The sequence below is a fragment of the Oryctolagus cuniculus genome, chromosome 15 (assembly GCF_964237555.1).
Source record: "Oryctolagus cuniculus chromosome 15, mOryCun1.1, whole genome shotgun sequence".
Taxonomy (NCBI): domain Eukaryota; kingdom Metazoa; phylum Chordata; class Mammalia; order Lagomorpha; family Leporidae; genus Oryctolagus; species Oryctolagus cuniculus.
Window position 1 is genome coordinate 78,284,740 of NC_091446.1, and position 22,891 is coordinate 78,307,630.

A 22,891-nucleotide genomic window follows, 5' to 3' on the forward strand; every position below is an offset into this window, starting at 1 on the left:
CTAGAATAAGCACTTCCCTCTGTCTTTTTATTATTATTTTTCATTTCAGAGGAAAGAGAATGGAGGAAATAGTTAACATTTATAGATGACAGAGAGGGGTAGATGGATGGATGGATGGACAGACAGACAGACACACACACACACAAACATTTTCATTCCCTGGTTCACTCCCTAAATGCCTGAGATGGCTGTGGCTGGAGTAGGACTGGAGCCAGGACCCAGGAATTCAACCCAGGTCTCCCATGTACATGGCAGGAACCCAATTACTTCATCCCTCGTTACTGCTGCCTAGGGTCTGCATAGCAAGAAGCTGGGGTCAGGAGTGAGAGCTGGGAATTGAACCAAGACTCCAGTATGAGACATGGGCATCTTAACCACGAGGCTAAATGTCTACTTTCCTCTTTCCTTCCTTTCTTTTCATTTTGCTATGTGTGTATTGTGCAGTGAAGGGCATGAAATAAACCATAGAAAGTATTATAAAATAATAGATCTTGCCAATGAAAATTATAAAACATGAATGAAAGAAATCATCAAGTGCACACAAAAATAGGAAGATATTCTTGTTCATGGGTTGGAAGAATTGATATCATTAAAATGTCTATACCACCTAAAGCAATCTACAGAATTGATGTAATTCCTATCAAAATCCCAATTAAATTCTTTACATAATGAGAATAACAATCCTAAAATTCATTTGAAACCATAAAAGACCCAGAACAGCCAAAGAAATCCTGAGGAAAAAAAAAAAAAAAGCAAAGACTGGAAGCATCATAATGTGTGATTTCAAAGCATATTATGAAGCTATAGTAATTAAAACAGTATGGTTCTGGCATAAAAACCAGCACATAGATTGATGTAACAGAACAGAGAACCTAGAATTTTTTTTAAAAAATATTTATTTATTTATTTATTTATTTGAAAGTCAGAGTTACATAGAGAGAGAAGGAGAGGCAGAGAGAGAGAGAGACAGGTCTTCCATCTGCTGGTTCACTCCCCAACTGGCTGCAACGGCCAGAGCTGTGCTGATCTGAAGCCAGGAGCCAGGAGCTTCTTCCGGGTGTCCCCCGTGGGTGCAGGGACCCAAGGATTTGGGCCATCTCCCACTGCTTTCCCAGGCCATAGCAGAGAGCTGGTTCGGAAGTGGAGCATCTGAGACTTGAACCAGCGACCATATGGGATGCTGGCACTGCAGGCGGCGGCTTTACCAATAACGCCACAGCACCAGCCCCCAAATTTTTCTTTAAAGATCTAAATTATTTTTTTGTGATGTAGAGAGACAGAGACAGAGAGAAATGTCTTCCATCTGCTGGTTCACTTCCCAAATGGCCACAACAGCCAGAGCTGAGCCGATCCGAAGCCAGGAGCCAAGAGTCAGGAGCCAGGAGCCAGGAGCTTCTTCCAGGTCTCCCACACAGGCGCAGCAGTCCAAGCACTTGGGCTATCTTCTACCGCTTTCCCAGGCCAAAGCAGAGGGCTGGATAGGAAGAGGAGCAGCCAGGACTAGAACTGGTGCCCATGTGCCCAGGTGGAGGATTAACCTACCGCGCCACGACGCTGGCCCCGAGAACCTAGAAATTAATTCACATACATACAGCCAACTGATCCAGCTCCCTGCTAATGTGCCTGGGAAAGCAGCAGAAAGGTGGCCCAACTGTTTGGGCCCCTGCACCCACATGGGAGACCCAGAAGAAACTCCCGGCTTTTGACTGGCCCAGCTCTAGCTGTTGTGGCCATTTGGGGAGTGAACCAGCAGATGGAAGACCTCTTTTTCTCTCCTCTCTATGTATCTCTGCCTTCCAAATAAATAAATAAATCTTTAAAAAATTTATTTGAAAGGAAGTGTAAGACAGAGAGAGAAATCTTCCATCTGCTGATTCACTCCCTAAATCCCCGCCACAGCCAAGGCTGGGCCTGACCAAAGCTAGGAGCTGGGAACTCCATCCAGGTCTTCCTTCTGGGTGGCAGGAACCCAGCTCCTTGGAGCATAATTTGCTGTCTCCCAGGTACATTAAAAGGAAGCCGGCTCAGAAGTGGAGTAGCTGGGAGTCCACTTGGCACTCTGATGTGAGATCAAGGTATCCCAAGTGCTGGTTTGACCCACTGTGCCGCAACACCTGTCCCCTTTGATACCATTTGAGTTGATTTTGTATATGGAGTGAGGTAGGGTCCCATTCGGTTCTCCTGTGTGTGGATATCCAGATGTCCTGTGCCTTTTGTTGAAGAGACTATTTGTTCCTCCTTAAACAATATTATGGGTTGAATCGAGTCCCCCCAAAAGATACGTCGAATTCATAATACCCAGTGCCTTAGAATGTGAACCTGTTTTCTGACCACAAACCAGGAAAGGCAGGAAGGAACTCTGCCCTGTTGATACCTTGATGGATAAGCCCCAGGAACGTGAGACTGCAATTTCTATTGTTTTAAGTCACCCAATCTGTGGTGCTTTGTTACAACAATCCAAGAAAAACCACTGTCAAAAACCAATTGGCCGGGGCCGGCGCCATGGCTCTCATGGTTAAACCTTTGCCTGTGGCGCTGGCACCCCAAATGAGCACCAGTTCTAGTCCTGGTTGCTCCTCTTGCAGTCCAGCTCTCTGCTGTGGCCTGGGTGGGCAGTGGAGGATGGCCCAAGTGCTTGGGCCCCTGCATCTGCATGGGAGACCAGGAGAAGGCACCTTGCTCCTGGCTTTGGATCGGTGCAGCGCTGGCCATAGGAAGACCTTTCTGTCTCTCTCACTGTCCATAACTCTATCTATCAAATTGAAAAACAAACAAACAAACAAACAAACAAAAAAACAATTGGCTAGGGGCTGCTGTTGGGTAGTAGGCTAAAACCTCTGCCTGAGGCGCCGGCATCCCATATGGGCGCTGGTTTGAGTCTCAGCTGCTCCTTTTCCGATCCAGCTCTCTGCTCTGGCCTGGGAAAACTGTAGAAGATGGTCCAAGTGCTTGAGCCCCTGTACCCGCATGGGAGACCTGGAAGAAGCTCCTGGCTCCTGGCTCCTGGCTTCGGATTGGCTTAGTTCTGGTTGTTTGGCCATTTTTGGGAGTGAACCAGCAGATGAAAGACATTTCTCTCTGTCTCTCCCTCTCTCTCTAACTCTGCCTCTCAAATAAATAGATAAATAAATAAATAAATAAAATCTTTTAAAATTAATTGGCCATAGATGTTTGATTTTTAGTTCTGGACTCTTGATGCCAGCACACTGGCATGTATGTTTACATGCAAGTGCTACCCATCTTTACAAATTTTATAATTTATAATTTACATTTTATAATTATATTTTATAATTCCACCCTGTACAGGTGGGGCTGGGCTGGGGCTGAAGCTGGAAGGCAGGACTATAATTCAGGTCTCCCACATGAGTGGCAAGAAGCCAATTACCTGAACCATCACCACTGCCTCCAGGGCACTGCACTGGCAGGAAGATGAAGTCAGAAGTTTGAGCCAGGAATTGAACCCAAGCATTCCAATGCGGGGTGCGGCTGTCATAAACGCTGGGCTAAATGCTCTCTCCCTTAACAGAGCTTTGTAGTGAGTTCGAATGGAAGTGTGTGTCCTATTCTTCAGTACTGTTTTAGGGTGTTCAAGGTCACAAGCACCCTCCCCATAAGCCTGAGTATCTGATTTGCTATTTCTGCAAACAAGACTATTGCAATATGTATAGAAATTTCCAATAGGAATTTGAACCTATTGCTTTGGTGAGTATTGTCATCTTAACATGAAATTTTCCATTCTATGAACATAGGATGTCTTTCCACTTATTTAAGGTATTCTTTCATTTATTTTTAGCAATATGTTATAGTTTTCAGTGTACAAGTGTTTCACTTTCCCAGTTAAGTTTATTCCTAGATATTTTATTCCTTTGGATGCTACTGTAAGTGGAATTATTTTCTTAATTTCCTATTCTGATTGTCCATTGCTAGTGTATAGAAACACAACTGATTTTTAAAAAAGATTTATTTATTTATTTGAAAGGCAGAGTTACGGAGAGGCAGAGGCAGAGAGAGAGAGAGAGAGAGAGAGAGAGAGAGAGGTCTTCCATCTGCTGGTTCACTCCCCAGATAGCTGCAACGGCCAGAGCTGTGCTGATCTGAAGCCAGGAGCCAGGAGCTTCTTCCGGGTCTCCCCCGTGGGTGCAGGGACCCAAGGATTTGGGCCATCCTCCACTGCTTTCCCAGGCCACAGCAGAGAGCTGGATTGGAAGCAGAGCAGCCAGGTTTCGAACCGGAGCCCATATGGGATGCCAGCACTGCAGGCAGCAGCTTTACCTGCTACACCATAGCGCTGGCCCCCACAACAGATTTTTGTGTGATGATTTTGCACCCTACAATTTTGTGGAATTAATGTATTCATCCTGGGAGGTTTCTGTGTGTTTGCATTCTACAGGGTTTTCCCTATATAAAATGTCATCTACAAATAGAGATCATTTATCTTCTTCTTCAATTTGGACTCCTGTTCCTTTTCTTGCCTAACTTTCTTGGCTAGGGCTTCAGTGCTAGGCGGAATAGCAGTGGCGAAAGTGAGACTCCTCATCTTGTTCCTGTTCTTAAGGGGACACCTGGCACTTTTCACCAGTGAGTTTGATGTTAACTGTGGATTTTTCCTAAGTGCCTCTGATTATGTTTAGGAAGTTCCTCTTGGTCTAGCTAAATGCTTTTACTAGGAAAGGGTGTCGAGCTGTCAAAGATTTTTCCACATCCATCTCGCCTTCATTTGACTAGATTAACATGGAGTATTATGGTGATTGATTTTTCCTGTGCGGAACACTGCGTTCCTGGAGTGCGTCCCACCTGATTAGAATGTGTACTGTTTTTAATGAGCTGTTGGCTTTGACTTGCTAGTATTTTGTGGAGTACTTTCGTGCTTCTGATCCTAAGAGACATTGGTATGTAGTTCTGTTTTTCTCGTTGGCCTACCTGGCGTTAGTATCAGGTGTTACGCAGGCTGGATTAGTGGCTAAGATGCCAGTGGCATGCCCACAGAATGCTTAGTTCTGCCCTGGATTCCAACTTCCTGCCAGTGTACACTCTAGGGAGCAGCAGGTGACTGGCCAACTAGCTGGATCCCAGCCAGCCCTGTGGGAGACCTGGATTGAGTGCCCTGCTTCTGGCTTTGGCCTGGGCCCAGTTCTGGTCATTGCGTGCATTTGAGAACTACACCAGCAGATGGAGCTCTCTGTCTCTGTTTCTCTCCGCCTCTCACCTCAACCAGCAAATGAAAATTCAAACAAAATGCCGCTATAGGTAGTTGGTGCGGACGTTAAGACACTCACTGCTTGGGACACCAGCATCCCACACTGGAGGGGCTGTGCCTCAGTCCCGTCTCTGCTCCCCGTTCCGTCTTCCTGTTCAGGCACACCCTGGGAGAGAGCAGGTGATGGCTCAAGTCCCTGCCAGCGCCGTTGAGAGACCCAGATGGACTGTGGAGGCCTCTGCTTAGGTTCAGCCCAGTTCTGGGTGTGGTGGGCATTTGAGGGTGAAGCAGTAGATGGAAGATCTCTCTCAGAGGTCTTTCAAATACATGAAATAAATAAGTGAACAAAGAAAATTCTGCTATGAAGGTGGGTGCAGAAATATTTCAGAAGAGAAATGTTTTCTCTCCTTTTTTGGGAAGGGTTTGTGAAAGACTGATGCGAATTCTCCTTTCAGTGAAGACTTTTGTGCCTGCAGTGTTGTCGCTAGTCCCCCCCCCCCTCCAGGGGTGGGTGGGTGTGGCTATTTCTATTATGACAAAAGCTACCATTTAGTCATTTTTAAGTGTGCTCTCCGTGGAAATAGGCACATTCATGCACACTCACCACCCCTGTCCACGCCCTGAGCATTTTCTTCATTCCTCACTGAATTCTGTGCATTTCACCACTGCCCATTCCCCAGTGGTAGCCAAGGTCCTGCTCCCTGTGCTGGGAGGTGTCTGATGATTCACCTCTCTGCTTGCCTTAGGTCTCTTGAGATTTTCTATTTCTTCTTGAGTTGACTGTTGTATTTACTTGTTTCTAGGAATTTGTTCATTTCAGCAAGATGATATGGTTTGTTGGTATACAGTTTTTCACAGTATCGCCTAGTAATCTAAACTTCTGAGGTCAATAATAATGCCTCCATTTTAATTTCTGGTTTCAGGGATTTTTTTTTTTTCTGAGTCAGTTCATCAAGTTTTGGGAAAGCTTCTCAATGAACCAACTCCTGGTTTTGTTGACTCCCATTTTTTTTATTTCATCTTCCTCTGCTCTAACCTCTAACACTTCCTTCCTAAGTTTAGTTTGTTCTTCTTTTACTCCTTAGGGGGTAGTTAGGTTGTTGATTTTATTTGACAGGCAGAGTTAGAGACAAAGATCTTCCATCTGCCGGTTCACTCCCCAACACATCCAACAGCCAAGACTGGGCCAGGCCGCAACCAGGAGCCTGGAACTCAGCGTGGGTCTCCCAGGTGGATGGCAGGGACCCAACCACGAGAGTTATCATTTATTGCCTCCCAGGGGGTGTGTGAGCAGGAAGAGGGAATCAGAAGTGGAGCTGGGACTTGAACCCAGGCGTGATCATAGGGTATTGGAGTGTACCAAGTGGCGTCTTAAACAGTGCTCCAAACACCCACCCCATTTCTCTTTTGAAAATTTTACTTATTTTCATTTTGTTTGGAAGGCAGAAAGACAGAGAGAGAGATCTTCCACCTGCTGGTTCACTCCAGGAAGCCCAGGGGGTGGGCACCCAAGTACTGGAGTCATCATCTGCTGCCTCCCAGGGGCTACGTGAACAGAAAGTTGGATTGAAAGTAGAGAAGCTACAGGGCGGCGCTGTGCTGCAGGTTAATCCTCCACCCGTGGTGCCGGTTCTAGTCCTGGCTGCCCCTCTTCTGATCCAGCTCTCTACTATGGCCTGGGAAAGCAGTGGAAGATGGCCTGGCGAAAGAGAACGGGAGGGGGCTCCTGGCTCCTGGGTTTGGATCAGCTAAGCTCAGCTCTGGCTGCTGCAGCCCTTTGGGGAGTGACCCAGCAGATGGAAGATCTTTGTCTTTCCTCTCTCTGTAACTTTACCTCTCAAATAAATAAATAAATAAAATCTTTAAAAAAAAAAAAAAGTGGAGAAGCTAGGACTTGAACCATGCCCTTGAATAAGGGAAGTGGGTGTCCTAAGCGGTGACTTAGCCCGCTGCACCACTCACCCGTACTGCAATCCTTTTATAACGCAGGCATTTACAGCTATAATCTTCCCAAGTACTGCTTTCCCTTCATCCCACTAGCCTTGGTGTATTGCCTCTGCATTTTAACCCATCTCAAAGCATTTTAATTTTTGCTAGTCATTTCTTTGAACCATTAATAGTGCTGTTTCTGTGTATTTGTTCCAGCTTCATTCTAGTCGGAAACAATAGTTTGTATGACTTACTGAGAATTGTCTTATAGCCTAACATACGGTGTGCAAGGCCGAGTGTTCCATGCGAACTCAAGCGAGTATTTTCAATTGTTACTGGGTGGAGCGTTCTGTCCATTAGGCTGTGCAGTTCCTCTGTCTCCCTGTTGATTTAGCTTAGATGTTCCATTCATTGAGTGGGGTAATGAAGGCCATCATTGTAGAACCTCCTTCTGTTTCTTTAGTTTTGTTATATTTGGGGGCTCTGTTTCTTGCTGCATGCGTTTATAATTGTAATACCTGCTTGATGCTTTGACTCATTAAATGTCCTTCTTCGGGCCCTGTAACTTTATTTATTTTTATTATTATTATCATTATTTTTTTTGCCAGGCAGAGTTAGACCTTGAGTTATAGACAGTTATAGACAGAGTTATAGACAGTGAGTGAGAAACAGAGAGAAAGATCTTGCTTCCATTGGTTCATTCCCCTAATGGATGTTAGGGCCGGCGTGCTGTGCCGATCCGAAGCCAGGAGCCGGGTACTTTCTCCCGGTCTCCCATGTGGGTGCAGGGACCCAAGCACTTGGGCCATCCTCCACTGCCCTCCCGGGCCACAGCAGAGAGCTGGCCTGGAAGAGGACTAGTACCCAGTGCCCCAACCAGGACTAGAACCTGGGGTGCCAGTGCCACAAGCGGAGGATTAGCCTGGTGAGCTGCGGCGCCGGCCTATTTTTGGCTTAAGGTCTTTCTACCTGCTATTACTGTAACCACCCCCGTTCTCTTCTGGTCACTGCTCCTCATGGAATCTCTGCTATGGCTTGGAAGGGCTGTGACTCCTGAACTCACACATTTAACCCCTAACTGCGAGGTTAAGGCACTTAGAGGGTAGAAACTTGATCTGATTGCAGGTGTTTGGAAGGTTGGCTTGCTGGGAGATCCTCCGGGGTGTGGCCTTGGCAGGCAGCTCTCACGGCAAGGTTGTTTATGAAGGCCTGAGTCAGGCCCAGCCTTGCTCTTTGCTTCCTGGCAGGCACCGCCATGGCCCTCATCAGAGGCCAAACCCATGGGGCTGTACAATCTTCAGCCATGACCTTCCAGAACTGCGAGCCAAAGCAAACCTCTCTCCCTCCTACGCTGTTTGCGGTATGTGTTCTGTTGCCACAATGAAGAGCTGGGGAATACAGTCCCTTCTTTCCATCTTTTCACTTCCAACCAAGGAAGCCTTTTCTAAGTGGTACAGTAGGATTTCTAAATCCACCCACTGTCAATGGCTCGTAATTGGTGAGTTTACTGTACTTAAAGTGATTGCCGAAAGCATTTATACTATTATGTTGTTTGATTTTACATGTCATATATATTTTCTCCCACAGCAGGGACTGCACTAGGCTGATACCAGGAGCCTAGAACTCAGCTGGGTCTCCAGTGTGGATGGCAGGGATCCAGCCACTTGAGTTATTTACTTATTTCTAGGGAGTCGTTTTGGACCTCTCAATTCCTTTTCTCATGAAGACTATTTAATATGTTGACTTATCACAATCTGGTTTGAACTGCTACCAATTGGCTTTGGTTGCACACCATTAACTGTTTTTTCCCATCTCTGCCCCTTCCCATGTTGTTACTGTCATGATTTATTAACATACAACTAGGGAGTTCCTGGGGCCGGTGCTGTGGGGTAGTGGGTAAAGCTGTTGCCTGCAGTGCCGGTATCCCATGGGGCACTGGTTCAAGTCCTGACTGCTCCACTTTCGACTCTCTGCTGTGGCTTGGGAAAGCAGATGGCCCAAGCGCATAGGTCCCTGCACCTGTGCAGGAGACCTGGAAGAAGCTCCTGGCTTTGGATCGGCCCAGCTCCAGCCACTGTGGCCATCCAGGGAGTGAGCCAATGGATGGCACACCTCTCTGCCTCTCTTTCAAATAAATAAAACACAATAATGTTGGCTATTACCTTCACCAGTGCTTTGCTCACCTCTTCATATGGCTGTCACTACCTGCTGGCTAAGCATGCTGATGATAAACTCCTTTGGCTTGCCTTCTCAATTTCTGGGAACATTTCCTTCCTTTTTTGGATGATAATTTTGTCAGATAAATTCTTCGTTGATTTCTTTTAGTACTTCAAATATCTCATTCCACTGCTTTCTGGTCTCCATAGTTTAAAACAATTTGTAAGAAATCTACTTAGGAATGGGCTAGAGGGAGAGAGATGAGTGTTTCCCTTGTTGGTTGACTGCCCGAATGTCCACAACAGCCTCCTGGCCAGAACCAAACTCTGCGAGCCAGGAATTCGATTCTCATTTCCCACATGATGGCAGGAGCCCAGTGACTCGAACCATCACTGCTGCCTCCCGGAGTTGGTCTGCATTTGCAGGAAGCTGGAGTCTGGCTTGGAGCTGGGTATTGCACTTGGGCACACCAATATGGGATGCTGGCATCTTCACTGCTCGGTCGAATGCTTGTCCCTTCCCCCAGTTTCTGATGAGAAACAGTTAACCTTACTGAGGATCCCCTGTACATTATGGATCACTCATCTCTTCTGCTTTCCAGGAGTGTGTCTTTGGCTTTCTACAGACTGACATGCCTATACCAAGAAATCTCTCACACAGGGCCAGTGCTGTGGCGCAGTAGGTTAAAGCCCTGGCTTGCATTGCCGGCATCCCGTATGGGCGCTGGTTCAAGTCCCAGTTGCTCCACTTCTAATCCAGCTCCCTGCTGTTGCCTGGGAAGGCAGTGAAGACGGCCAAGTCCTTTGGGCCCCTGCACCCGCATAGGAGAGTGGGAAGAAGCTCCTGGCTCAGCACAGCTCTGGCCATTGTGGCCATCTGGGGGGATGAATCAGCCTCTCTAGTAGATAATACTTACTCTTGCCCTGGAGATTATAACGCATTACTGTATAATAATCTAGTTCCTGTAAATACCTATTTTCAATAGTATTCAAAGTGTACTCCTAAGTAGCTATCCCCTAATCCCTCCTTTCTGCTTTTATGGTCATACAAATGACCTTTCACATTCATCTGTACAGTTACCTGTACCTGGGGCTTGTTCTTACGTGGATTTGAGTTAGTGTCTTTTCTTTTCAAACCCGAAGAACTTGAGAATTTCCTGTAGGACAGGTCAGCTCAGCTCCCAGTGAGTTCTCTCCCTTTGTGTTTATCTGGGAAATAGGAACTTCTATTTGTTTATAGCTTTATAGTGATTGTGTTTCCATAGACGTCAGCAAACTACCTTAGTTAATAGGTACAAACCCACCACACTAAAACTGCATTACAATTAAAAGGTAGATGTTCAGGGGGAGCATGCAACTTCAGATGCCAGGGAGTTCCTGCAGCGGGGGCGCTCTGTGCTTGAGAACTCAGCGCTGGAGCTCCCGTTCAGCACTGCGGGAAGGGCTCAGCAGGCGCACGTGCCGCTCGGCTTTCTGTGAGACTAAAGGGAAGCTCGAAGCAGGGAGGCGACACAGACCAAGTGGAAAGCGACACTCCGAATGGGGCAGCTGGGCAGGTGGTGCAGCCCAGTTCTGCTGCCCACGGTCAGTACTGTCTTCAATAGCGGATGCTCTGGCTGAACGGATCCAAGCGAATGGGCACTGTGCACAACTCTAACCTGTCAGCTATAGCAGCAGCAGAGCCTCCTGCTTCAAGGACAGCCTCTGTCTGGCCAGCTCAGAACAGAGCGCAAGGAAGAGTTATGGAGGCGGCTGCCAGGACTCCAGAAACAACTGCAGTCTTACCATCTATTAGAGAAAACACTAACGAATACAAAACACAGAAAAGAAACAAACTTTGGAAAAGGTAGACTTTTAATAACTGCTTTTTATCACAGGTTAACTCATGCAGTTACAAAGTAGTTAGAAATTTCTGAAAGGATATTATATTGTTTAAAAAAAAAAAAAAAGCGCTCATTCTTACATAAATAGTATCTAGCACTTCATTGGGACACTACTGTTCAGAAGGCCCTGGCTGTGTGCAGCCCACCGCCAGGGAAGCTGGGTGCACAGGCTGAGCAGGCCCCTGGTGCTGTACGGGGCCAGCCAGACTCCAAACAAGGGGCCTAAGTGGTTTTTCTGGGACACTCTACTCGAATTATTGTCCAATGGTCAACACCATCAAGCTTCAAAGGGAGAAACAATTCGCAGGATGGGGCCGTTACTGCATTCTTTGGACTCTGTGTCATAATTACAGGGAGTAAATCCCAACAGTTTTAACAAAAATGGCCTCCAACCTGTGCAGGGGTGAGGAGCATTCCCCACTGGGCCTTCTGCTTGGCTGGACAACAACGGGACTGATACGCTATAAATGATACTGTCTTATGTTATAAAAATACTAGCTTTGTCATTTGTCATGTTTATAGGTATACACTGCTTGAGTTGAAGTTAGGCTTGTTAAGTGATTAAAGGCAATTTTATTACAGCAGCATGTACTTATTTTATTCTAAAAGAATAAAATGCATAAAGAGAAACAGCTTTTATTTTTGTTTGCAACTTGTAAAATTGAGTTATTCTGACGTAAAATACCAATAACTCATCCAGGACCATGACACCTTCTGAGAATGCCACATACCTATTTCTAATGTGTCCAAGTGACAGCCCATCCAGATCTGCCCAGCGCAAAAGAAGCAACAATGGATCGCTCTTGAGTATGTCACCTTCCCTGGCGACAGCCACCAGAGTAAGGCGGCCCACGGAACACAGAAATACCTAAGCCACTGTCTGGCACAGGTGATTTCTGCTTCCCCACTTCTTAGCTTGTACACGATCCCCTAACGTCACTTTCCTTCTTCTTAAAGGGGCTGATTTGGATTGACTGGAGAATGGTGTCCATTACCTAATGGGTCATGAGAGAACAGGATTTCCGTGTTACATGTAAACTTGTGATAGGGCTGTGAAGTTACAGGTGAAGAGGGTGGTGGGGAAGCTGGCCGTGCCCCGTCTATGTGAAGGTCACGCCGGCCTCGTTGTACACTTTGAAGACTTTCTCGATGGCGTTCACGTAGGCAGCTGTTCTGAGGTCCAAGCCCAAGTTATACTTCATGGCTGTGCGCATGATTTGCTGAAATGAAGAGGAATGTGCAGTGAAGACAACCTGAACACAGGGAGCACACAGGGACCCTGGTACTGTCAGCGCAGGTCTCCGGCAGCCAAAGACAAACGACTTTTGGCAGGAGGACGACCGCTAGGCAGAAAGGCCTCATTCTCTGAATGAGCAGAGTGGGAACTGTCTAGGCAGGAGCCAAGAAGCCGTCCGTTGTAACTTTAGACGTGAGCATGAGCAGTCTTCCTAACACACATCCTGTTATCTGGAATACACTGATCTGAAGCAGGAATATGGGAAACTGGCCTCGACACAGGGCTCAAGTGGTCCGAAAACCTTCTCCCTGCATCACATTCTCCAGTGAGGTAGCTTCCTACAGCTACTGCCAGGGTGCGCTGAGCTGCACTCCAGCCTGGCCAGCCCCTCAACACTCAGCCACCTGCCACACACCCCTCTCCCTGCACCTCGCAGTGCTACCCGTTTCCAAGCTTAGGAATCCTACCAGAGACGGCAAACTGCTCATCAGCTGCGACTCAAAAGCCTGCACTTTGCTGCATACAAATGAAACCTGGAACGCTGAAGACTGCTAGTTTCTGCACCACACAGGACCTGGGAGCTGACAGGCACACAGGGCTTGTGGAAAGGCAGACAGCACACGCACACATACCCTGGCAGAACGCTCCATCGTGTAGGCTAAGCCAGAGTGCACGATGTCTTTCTCAGATGCACCCTGTCAAGGAAAAAACAGACAGGATTCTTAGATTCAGCACAGCCAGGCAGAGCTGTTTTGTCTTTCACTAAAGATATATGTAGCTTCTATATAGAATCGGGAAGTGCATTTTAACTTCTACTCAGTTTTAATTACATCTGCCAGCAAACACTCATGGTAAAGCAATGAGCAGAGAAGAGCATGGCTCCCAAGCTGTGGGGTCAGCCGCTTCTCTCCGAGGCGCCAGCGCAGCAGGTTACACAAGTCCTGTGGAGGAGCGTGCACCTCGTCCTCCAGGTGAGCGGACACCAGACAGAGAGGACGGCTCGGGGGAGGAATCCTGCCTGTGCATTCAGTGGTCACCACCACCTCTGAAAGCTGGATGGATCGCAGCAGCTCTTTAATCCCTTGGTGAGGAACCAAGGACAGAAGCTGGCCAAGTCAGAGCAGAGCTGCAGCGCAGGGGCTCCCGCCATGGAGTCGACCTACCTCTTTCTTATGATGCCAATTCTCTCTACCAGTTCATTTGTTTCAGTAAATTCCTAAATTTGTTACTTGGAATGGTTTCTAAAAAAATTAGGACAATTAACTATCACTACTTCTCTTAATGCAACATAATACAGCTACAGACAAAACCTGAAGAGAGTCACCAACAGGAGTTATCAGGGTAAGCATTTAGTGGTTAAAACACTGCCTGGACACAGGCATCCCATACTGGGAATTCCTGGGTTCAAATCCTGGCTTGGCACCTGATTCCAGCTTCCTATTAATGTGAACCCTAGGAGGCAGCAGAAGATGGCTCAAGTACTTGGTTCCCTGCCCATGTACGTGACCTGGATTGAGGTCTTGGCTTCTGGCTTTGGACTGGCCCAGTCTCAGCTATTGTAGGCATTTGGGAAATGAACCAGAAGACAAGCAATCTCTGCCTGCCTATTTTTCTCTCTCAAATAAATAAAAAAAAAAGTTATCTGAGATGAACATCATTTAATTCATAATGTATCCATTGAAGAAAGTGTATTTCTATAACATTTGTTTTTATTAAGCACTTGTTAGAGTAAGCTAGGAAGAGAAAATAAGCTTGCTTTGTAGGCAGAATGCTGCTGTTTCGTTCATTTATTTACCAAATAGCCACTGAATACCCACTATGTGCCTGGCACTGGGAAACGCAGAACACCACCACCCCCCGCCCTGTTCTCCTGGAGTTTCCACGCTGTTGGGAGCAGACTGCATGTGCAGGACTTGAAGTCACGGGGCACAGTGTGGGGTGCAGATGGAGAGTGGCTCGGGACTGAGGCCTCCCAGCATCCTGAGGGGGGATGATGAAGGGGCAGCAGCACAGGGGTAAGAAGGAATGGCAGTGAGCAAGGAAGAGAGCCAGGAGTCCGGTGTCCTGGGAGTGAAGAGAAGATGCTCCTTCTGGGTCACTTGTGGCCAAGTGAGGTGGGGACTGAAAACTGACCACTGGATTTGGCAATGCTGATGTCACTGGTTATCTTGACACAAACAGTTCTAGAGGAGCAGGCTGAAGAACTGGGGCAGGTGTTTTGCAACAGGTTACGGGTACATATTGGAGGCTTGGTGTGGGTCCCTGCCACTCTGTGCTTCTGATCCAGCTTCCTGCTTGCCTGAGGCCAGAGCAAGCACGGGGCTGTGGTGGAAGCCCAAGTGCTGCGCAAATCTTCCTACTGCTGCCAGCGTCCCCTGTGGACACACACTAGGTCGGACAGTGCAGCGTGGGGCAGCTGTCCCTGGGGAGAGGGGAGAAGTACGGCTGCTGGCAGCTCAGAGCCCACTTGGGGCAGTGGTCAGCACAGAACTGGCAGCATGGCCCCTAGCTGCATGGGCACAGGCATGGAAGGGGCAGGGCGCTGCATGTCATCAGCGCTGGCTTCCAGCATGCCCGTGGGGATGTGATGAACAAACGAGGTCTGGGTGTGATGGAGCACGGACTCTAAGTTAGATGAGCAGAGAAGGGAGATGTAGGTGGGGATGAGGGGCAGTGAGACAATGGTGGGTTCAACGATGTGGGCACTGGTAGGGCCAACGCAGGGCAGGGAGGAGCTAGAGGGAAAGAGCTGGGGAAAACTAGTTTTCTTTAACTGGTAACATGCAAGACCTCAAAGTCTAAAATTAGGAGCAATGCAATCATTTAAAAACTGGGAGACCAATACACTGAGCACAGATTCTTTTAAAAAGGGCAAAGTCACTCATAGCTCTGTCTTCCTAAGCAGCTGGCTGTCCCCTTCCTGTGCTCCGCTCGGGCTGCAACCAGAGTGACTGTCGTGTGCCAGGCAAATGCTGGGTGGAGGGGACCAAAAGGAGGAGCCAGCAGCCCAGCCTGGCCCACAGCAGGAGCAGCAGTGAGCCTGTCCAGTGCTCTGGAGCTCCGGCCTGCAGAGGGGACTCCTGGAGTGAAAAGCAGGGGGGGCAGTGCACTCCACGGAAAGCCCAGGCCTAAGAGATGTGGCTCTGAGAGAAAGGCTGGTTAACCAACTGGGGGAACTGTGTGTGGTTATCGCAGCTCTTCCAAAACAAAACTCAACTTTTCCCCATGTTACAGTCTCATCTACAAGATTCTTGTGATAATACAAGGAGATTTCACAAACAATAAAGGGGCTGGCACTGTGGCATAGAGGGTAAAGCTGCCGCCCGTAGCACCTGCATCCCGCATGGGTGCCAGTTCTAGTCCCAGCTGCTTCACTTTCGATTTAGCTCTCTGTTATAACTGGGAAAGCAGAAGATGGTCCAAGTCCTTGGCCCCTACACCCGCATGGAGACTGGAAGAAGCTCCTGGCTCCTGGCTTTGGATCAGTACAGCTTTGGCTATCGCGGCCAACTGGGGAGTGAACCAGAAGATGAAAGACCTCTCTCTTTCTCTCTCTCTGCCTCTCCTTCTCTCTTTGTATAACTCTGTCTTTCAAATAAATAATTTTTAAAATAAAAACACCATTTTCCATGAGCTTTCTGAAGACCTCTTGTATTTGTTCCCTAAGAGGACACCTGTATTTCTAACATAACCACTTCCCCTAACTGAAAAGCTGACTGCAAACAATCCCAATGACATCAGCATGCAGGAAGGCCTTCCTCTGCTTTTCAATTATTTTCTCAACATAAATCCCCAGAGGGGAGATTACGGCAGTGCCAAAGGGCAGGGCCACTTACATAAATCTTCCCACTTCCCAGCGAGCTGCACCAGCCTGCATTGCTGTCACAAGAACCACACAACTGTTTCCCCATGGACACGGCGAGTGTAGGAGCCACTGTTTGTTAATTTAATCCACTTAAGAAATCTTTATTTGAATTAAAACACTGAGGACAAATACTTCTTCCCCGGTACCACAACTTAGCTATTCACGCCTGTTGCCATTTTACTGGTCAAAGTTTGCTTTGTGATCAATACATTACCAACCTGTTTTAAGATATTTTTGGCTAGATAGAATTTCAAATTTTCATTTAGTTCAGTCTTATGTTTACATTTCAATGCTTTTTGACCTCTGAAACTGGAAAGAGCTGGAATACATAATCCCTCATAATTAGGTTAGAATCACTGTTATGTCATCTGTTTTGCAAAGTTACTAATAACAGAATTAGTCACTACAATTCTTTTTCATTTTTTTAAAGATTTACTGTATTTGAAAGGCAGAGTGAGAGAGAGATCTTCCATCCACTGGTTTACTCCCTAAATGGCTACAACAGTCAGGGGTGGGACAGGAGCTTGGAACTCCACCTGGGTCTCCCACAGGGGTGACAAGGGCCCACACAATTAAGTCATCACCTGCTACCTTCCCAGAATGCATTAGCAGAGAGTCGAGGCGGCTTAATCTGCTACACCACAATGCTGGCCCCACTCACTAGGATTCTTACTGCATTTTGAGAATATAAAGAGAAAGGAGAAGTCATTCAATTACTATCACACTGACTCCAATCAACTTGAAGCTGGAACCCGGCTCCACCTGCCCAGGCTGGGCGGGCAATGTGTGTACAGTACCATTCATTCAAGTGTCACCATACTCACCGATATCCTGTCCTGGAACTCTGCTGTGGGAACAATAGGAATAGTTCCACCGTGCTTCCCAAATTTTCTTTCTAAACTCTCTTGAACAGACACTATTAAAAAAAAAAATCAAGAGATGAAGATAAGATATTCCTAGCAGAAAAAAAAATGCCAAGCTCCAAACTAAACTAAATTCATAACCCAAAAGCTCACACAGAGGTTTAGAAATCTAACACTGGATGGGGCTAAAAGGGTTAATCAGTGAACCTTTGGCAACCCCCTATATAAATATGAATTTAGGTCACTGCTGTTTCCATAACACCCAGTACCAGGGTTTTTCCTTGGCTCTGTTGAGAAGAAAAGGCTGAGGGAGAAGAAAAGGCAGTGGCTGGAACACTGCACCAGATTCTCCGAGTGGGCTGATTCTGAGAGCCGAGTACAGAAGCGCAGTTGGAGGTCTTGGTCTTATTTCAGCTTGATGAGAAATTACACTCCTAACTGTGGAGCTGACTCCAAAGAGAAACAAGCACTCTCATTAGAAGACTCGAACACTCTTGACACTAGATAGAGCTTTGCTAAGAGCACCCAGAGAGAGAAACGAATGGTGAGGTTTCCGAACACTGACTATAGCACTATTAATGTGCAGGTGGTGTTCTGGAAACACTACCCCACAGAAGGAAACATGCTCACAGATAGATAACAGCTTGAGAGAGCTAATGCATGGAATATCCATGAAAAAATCGTGCACTTTTGGTCAAAGCCTCATGCAGTAAAATAACGGCGTTCTCATCTGTTCTCAGAAGAGATTACCAAAGGGAAGAGTCCTCTGAGGTGCAGGCTTGCCGCAGCTTCCGCTGCCTCAGATTATCCGTGGGGGTCACTATTAGAACTCACTGAGCAAGTGGTAGTTGGAGTCCCTTTCATATTTGAAGGTCAGACGGCCATAGCTGACATGATTCAGGTTCTTCAGCCACTCAAAGTAAGACACTGTCACTCCTCCAGCATTTAAGTAGAGATCCTAGACACAAGAACGGGAAAGGAAGACAAATAATTAAAGCAGACAGTCACAGTGAGAGCCTGGAATGAATGTGAGAAGTCCAGTTCAGCACCAAGCAGACTACTGGAACTTCCACAAGGTAACAACAGTCCCTGACTTCCTGACCCACCTCAGGCTTTTCTCCATTTACCCAAAAATAATGAAGCTGGTTACTAACGAGTATGCAATCAACTTTGGTTACAGCCTCTTCTCCACCACAGGTTCTCAGATCAAACTGCTGGCCCAGCAGCCACTGGACAGGCTGTGCACAGGGAGTGACGCCTCTGCAACACCAGCCCCACCTCGACACACAAAGGGTAGCCTGTTCTGCTAAGCGCTTGCAGCAAAAGGCGTCCCAAGCACACATGGAGGAGCAGGAACCTTTGGCACGAGCCCCACGCTTATCCACTGACAGGCCAAAGCACGTGCTGCTCACAGCAGCTTTCTGGATAAAGTGGGAAAGGATATGGAAAAGTGCATACAGCCAGGAATCCTGTGGGAGCCTGGGAGTTTATGTGTAACTGCCCTCTTAGCAGCTGGACACACAGTCGAGAAGGAGTGTGGACTCAGAAGGAGTGTTCAGGTCCTGGTGAACAGTGACAGGTGTCTTGTACTAATCGTGTTCCCACCCAGTTTTTCTTAAAAAACCAGAGAAAGATGAAGGATTTACTAGCTTGGGAAACATAATCCCCCCTTCACTAATTCCTGGCAAAAGACAATTATGAAGCCGAGTACATATAAAGACTGATAAACATGGCTGACTTACTGGAATAACCATGATGTTCCTCTCCAGGAAAATCTTATCAGCTTCGGGCGTTGTTGGTCCGTTGGCACCTTCAGCAATGATCTGGAAGAATGAAGAACATGCAGAAATGCCATCTGCACTGTGAGCTTCCAACCAATATGGCAGGGGACATGCACATAGAGACGGCAGCTGTGAGCTGCAGAATTCCAGTTAAAATTAAACTAGCAGGTTCCTTTGCTTTAATAACACAAATAAAGCTACCCTTCACCTACTTCCTAGTTTTCCTAACTACTGTTTGGAAGCTTGCACAACTCTGAATGCACCGAAAGTCATTAAACTGTCTACTCTAAGTGGGTGAAATGTATAGGATGTGAATTATATGCCAATAAAATGGCTAAAAAGAAAAAAAAAAAAAAGAGGAAACACACTCAGACTCTTCCGTAGCCTCTCTGACTTCATTCTGTGCTGACAATCTTGGTTCTACAGTGCTCTTACCTTGGCTTTGACCCTGGGTGCGTTGGACTTGGTCAACTGCTTCTCGCTGGCAGCAGGGATCAGTATGTCACAGTCGGCCTCCAAGATGCTTCCTTCATACACCTTTGCCTTGGGGAAGCCCAGAATCGATCCATGTTGCTGTCAGTGGTTGAAAATCAGAATTATTGGCTGTACCAGAGTTCAAATGTTCACATCTAGCGGCCACAATATGAAAATGAGTTTATTAAGAGCTCTTTGAGTCATATTAAAAAAATAAGCTCTACAAGGTTCATTGTGGTCAAACTGTTCAGGCATTAAATTATCGTACCAGTTTGAAGTCTTCCAGTTCCTTTGGGTCAATACCATCTGGATTCCATATACTCCCATCAGATTCACCAACACCAACACATTTAGCACCAAAACGATGTAAATATCTCATAGAGTGCAGGCCCACGTTACCAAATCCCTGTGAAGAACAATTTTGCATGACACAAACGAAACTTCTAGTCTAGATAAAACCAAATTTTGCAAAATTTAAACCTGCATTCTGTTAGTTTAGAAGCAATTCTCAAAATCCTTCTGCTAAAAGAAATGAACATACTAAATGGTTTCTCATGAACAGTAATTATTTTTTTTTAAAGTTTTATTTATTTATTTATTTGAAAGTCAGAGTTAGAGAGGGAGAAGCAGAGGCAGAGAGAGAGAGAGAGAGAGAGAGAGAGAGATCTTTCATCTGTTGGTTCACTCCTCAAATAGTGACAATAGTCAGGGCCAGGCCAAAGCCTGGAGCTTCTTCCAGTTCTCCCACATGGGTACAGGGGCCCAAGTACTTAGGACATCTTCTGCTGCTTTCTCAGGTGCATTAGCAGGGAGCTGGATTGGAAATGGAGCAGCCAGGACTTGAACCGTTGTCCATATGGGAAGCTGGCATCGCAGGAGGTGCCTTTACCCACTTCACCACTCAACCCTTTGTATCTATAATATAAATATCTATAATAATGAGCCCTAAAGAGGTTTAGTTAGGCACAGCCTTTCTTGCCTTACAGAGAAAATGGCAGTGGTGTGGTCAGTCCTCAGAGACCAGACATCCCATAGTTCTAAGAAGGTATGTCACTGCTTAGGAGGAATATTTTAAAGCAAAACTCAACTTAATCTAGGTTCCCCAAAGTAATATATGTTAACACAAACAAATTTGGGTCAATGTACAAACCTTTCTGAATACTCAGAATAGCATTAGAAAATTATGCTGGGAGACCTCCCTTTCTGGATATAACTTCATTTTAAAATACTGGCCAAAAGAACTTGGTGACAGTTTCATAGGTATCTGGGAAACACTTCTGTCAGTTCTAGTCATGTGAATCATATCAAAGCCCAGAAATAAAGGATGTGTTACCCTGAAAATAGACTCGAACCAAATTTTTAAAACTGTAAGTTGAAACTAGAAATACTTAAAAATCACGATATAAAAATTTTTTAATAAAAGAAAAAAGTTATTTAATGCATCTCAGCTTTTAAGAGAACAAAACTCTTACCTGAACAACGAATGTTTTATCTCCAAACCCTGGTGTCATTCCTAAAATGCTCATGTAAGATGCTTCATTGATGAAGTTTTCAATTCCATGGAAAAGCCCACGGCCCGTGGCAGAGATGCGTCCGTGGATGCCTCCTTGACTGATGGGCTTGCCAGTAACACATGCATGTGCATTGATGTCCTGCAAAAGGGAGCCAACACTTAAAGAATGGAATGTCGGGGAGGGCGTCTGGCTCAGAGGCTTGGGTCTCCCTAGAGATGCCCATATTCCGTATCACACTCCCTGGTTCAAGTCCTGGATACGCTGTTTCTGACCCAGCTCCCTGCTGATGCACATCTTGGGAGGCAGCAGAGGATGGCTCAAGTATTTGGGCCCTGGACACCCATGGAGGACACCTAGATGAGAATTCTAGGTTCCTGGCTTCAGCCTGGCCCAGCTCAGGCTGTTGTGAGCATTTGGGGAACAAACCAGCAAGTGGAAGATCTCATTTTCTCTGTCTCTCCCTCTTTCAAACAAAATGAAAGTAACAGGATGAAATGTCAAGCCCCACTTCTAAGATTAACCAATCTAATAAGTTAAAGTCAGTACACATTCCCATTTAAATCTAATAAGTTAAAGTCAGTACACATTCCCATTTAACTATGTGTGTGTATGACTTTTTATTGATTTACTTGAGAGGCAGAGTGCGAGAGTGAGAGCAAGCTCCCATCCCACTGGTTCACTCCTATGAGCCAGGGATTCCCTCCAGGTCTCCCCACGGTGGCAGGGACTCCTGTCTCTCAGGATGCACACAGTAGGAAGCTGGGCCTCAAACCACATGGGGAGGAGCTGGGGCGTTTTAGATGCTAACACATGTCCCTGTGGGTGCCTCTGTAAAGTAATCTTTTACTCATAGGACAAGCCTAGCTTTCAGCTTTCTGTTCCTAGTGTATATATCCAAAGGGAAAAACACAGAGTTTAGAAATTTATCAAGTACAAACAAAAATATCACAAAAACAGAGATAGCTTGGCTTAAAGTTATTACTCAACAAGTATTTCGGCCCTACTAAGCCAGGGTCCACACTGACCCATAAGTATCCTAGAATCTACCATGAGACCCGCACGCTGCCAAAGCCAAGCCCGAGGGCGGGTAGAGGTGTGTGTTACAGTGTTCTTGGAGGGGAAGATTCAATGTTGTGAATTCAATAAAATGTCCATTTAAACAATGCTTGTTTGCATCTACTTGAGGGAGAGAGAGGAAGACAGGGAATGTCCATCTTCTGGATCACTCCACAGATGCTCACAACAGCCAAGTCAGACCTGGCCAAAACCAGGAGCGAGGGGCCCACGCATCTGCTGCCTCCCAGGGTGTAGCAGCAGAAAGCAGGACTGGAAGGAGAGATGCTAGGACTCAACTGGCATCCAGCATGGGCACCCCAAGCTGTGTCACAAGGCTTTCCCAAAGGAACTGTGAGACTCAAATTCACCTGCTACAGTGGATTGACAAAAGTACTTAAGAAACTTTCAAAAAAGGCACGTGTGGGTACGAGAGGCTCGTGCCCGTGAGTGCGCAGAGTGCCTGAGTAGCACTGCGTGGCTCTGTGGAGTGGTCACGTCTTCACCACCCACCCTCCTGCTCTCTTTGAATCGAGGCTGTGCATGTGCTCCTGTTCAGAACCAAGTATAACTAGAAAAAGAGCGGGGCTCAGGAAGGCCACGCTTCGAAGACATCGAGTTCGACCAGAACTCTGTGCAACAGATGTACTGATGCGTGGAACAGAGGACGGAGACACTCTGATTCTAGGAGGAAATGGAAAGAAAATGAGGAACTGCTTTCTGTCAGCTGCAAAAACAGACTATGTAATCAACTAGTGGAGGCTATTTGCTCTCATGTGAGTAAGTTAGAAAGTGCCCTGGTCTTCATCTGTATTGTCAGAATTTTTTTACAGAGAACTGTATTTCTTGTATAGTTTCAGAAAGAAGGAAGCACAAGAGGCCCAGGATTAGTAGTTTTCCCACCGTTTTCTTTCATGAATAATGGACACTCATGAATAC

The 22,891-nt window shown here is 46.5% G+C and overlaps 1 protein-coding gene across 1 annotated transcript in view; it reads right to left on the bottom strand.

Annotated features, from left to right (window-relative positions):
- Positions 1 to 11,118: 11,118 nt before the first annotated feature.
- GLUD1 (glutamate dehydrogenase 1) overlaps positions 11,119 to 22,891 on the bottom strand; it is a 34,551-nt gene continuing 22,778 nt past the window's right edge. Inside the window, exons 6-13 of the mRNA XM_008269891.4 lie at positions 20,858 to 21,037; positions 19,654 to 19,791; positions 19,347 to 19,484; positions 18,873 to 18,953; positions 17,965 to 18,088; positions 17,092 to 17,183; positions 13,035 to 13,097; positions 11,119 to 12,385 (exon numbers count right to left, since the gene is read on the bottom strand). Coding sequence (XP_008268113.2) covers positions 12,266 to 12,385; positions 13,035 to 13,097; positions 17,092 to 17,183; positions 17,965 to 18,088; positions 18,873 to 18,953; positions 19,347 to 19,484; positions 19,654 to 19,791; positions 20,858 to 21,037 — 936 coding nt within the window. The 3' untranslated portion in view covers positions 11,119 to 12,265. The remainder of the gene's footprint in view (positions 12,386 to 13,034; positions 13,098 to 17,091; positions 17,184 to 17,964; positions 18,089 to 18,872; positions 18,954 to 19,346; positions 19,485 to 19,653; positions 19,792 to 20,857; positions 21,038 to 22,891) is intronic.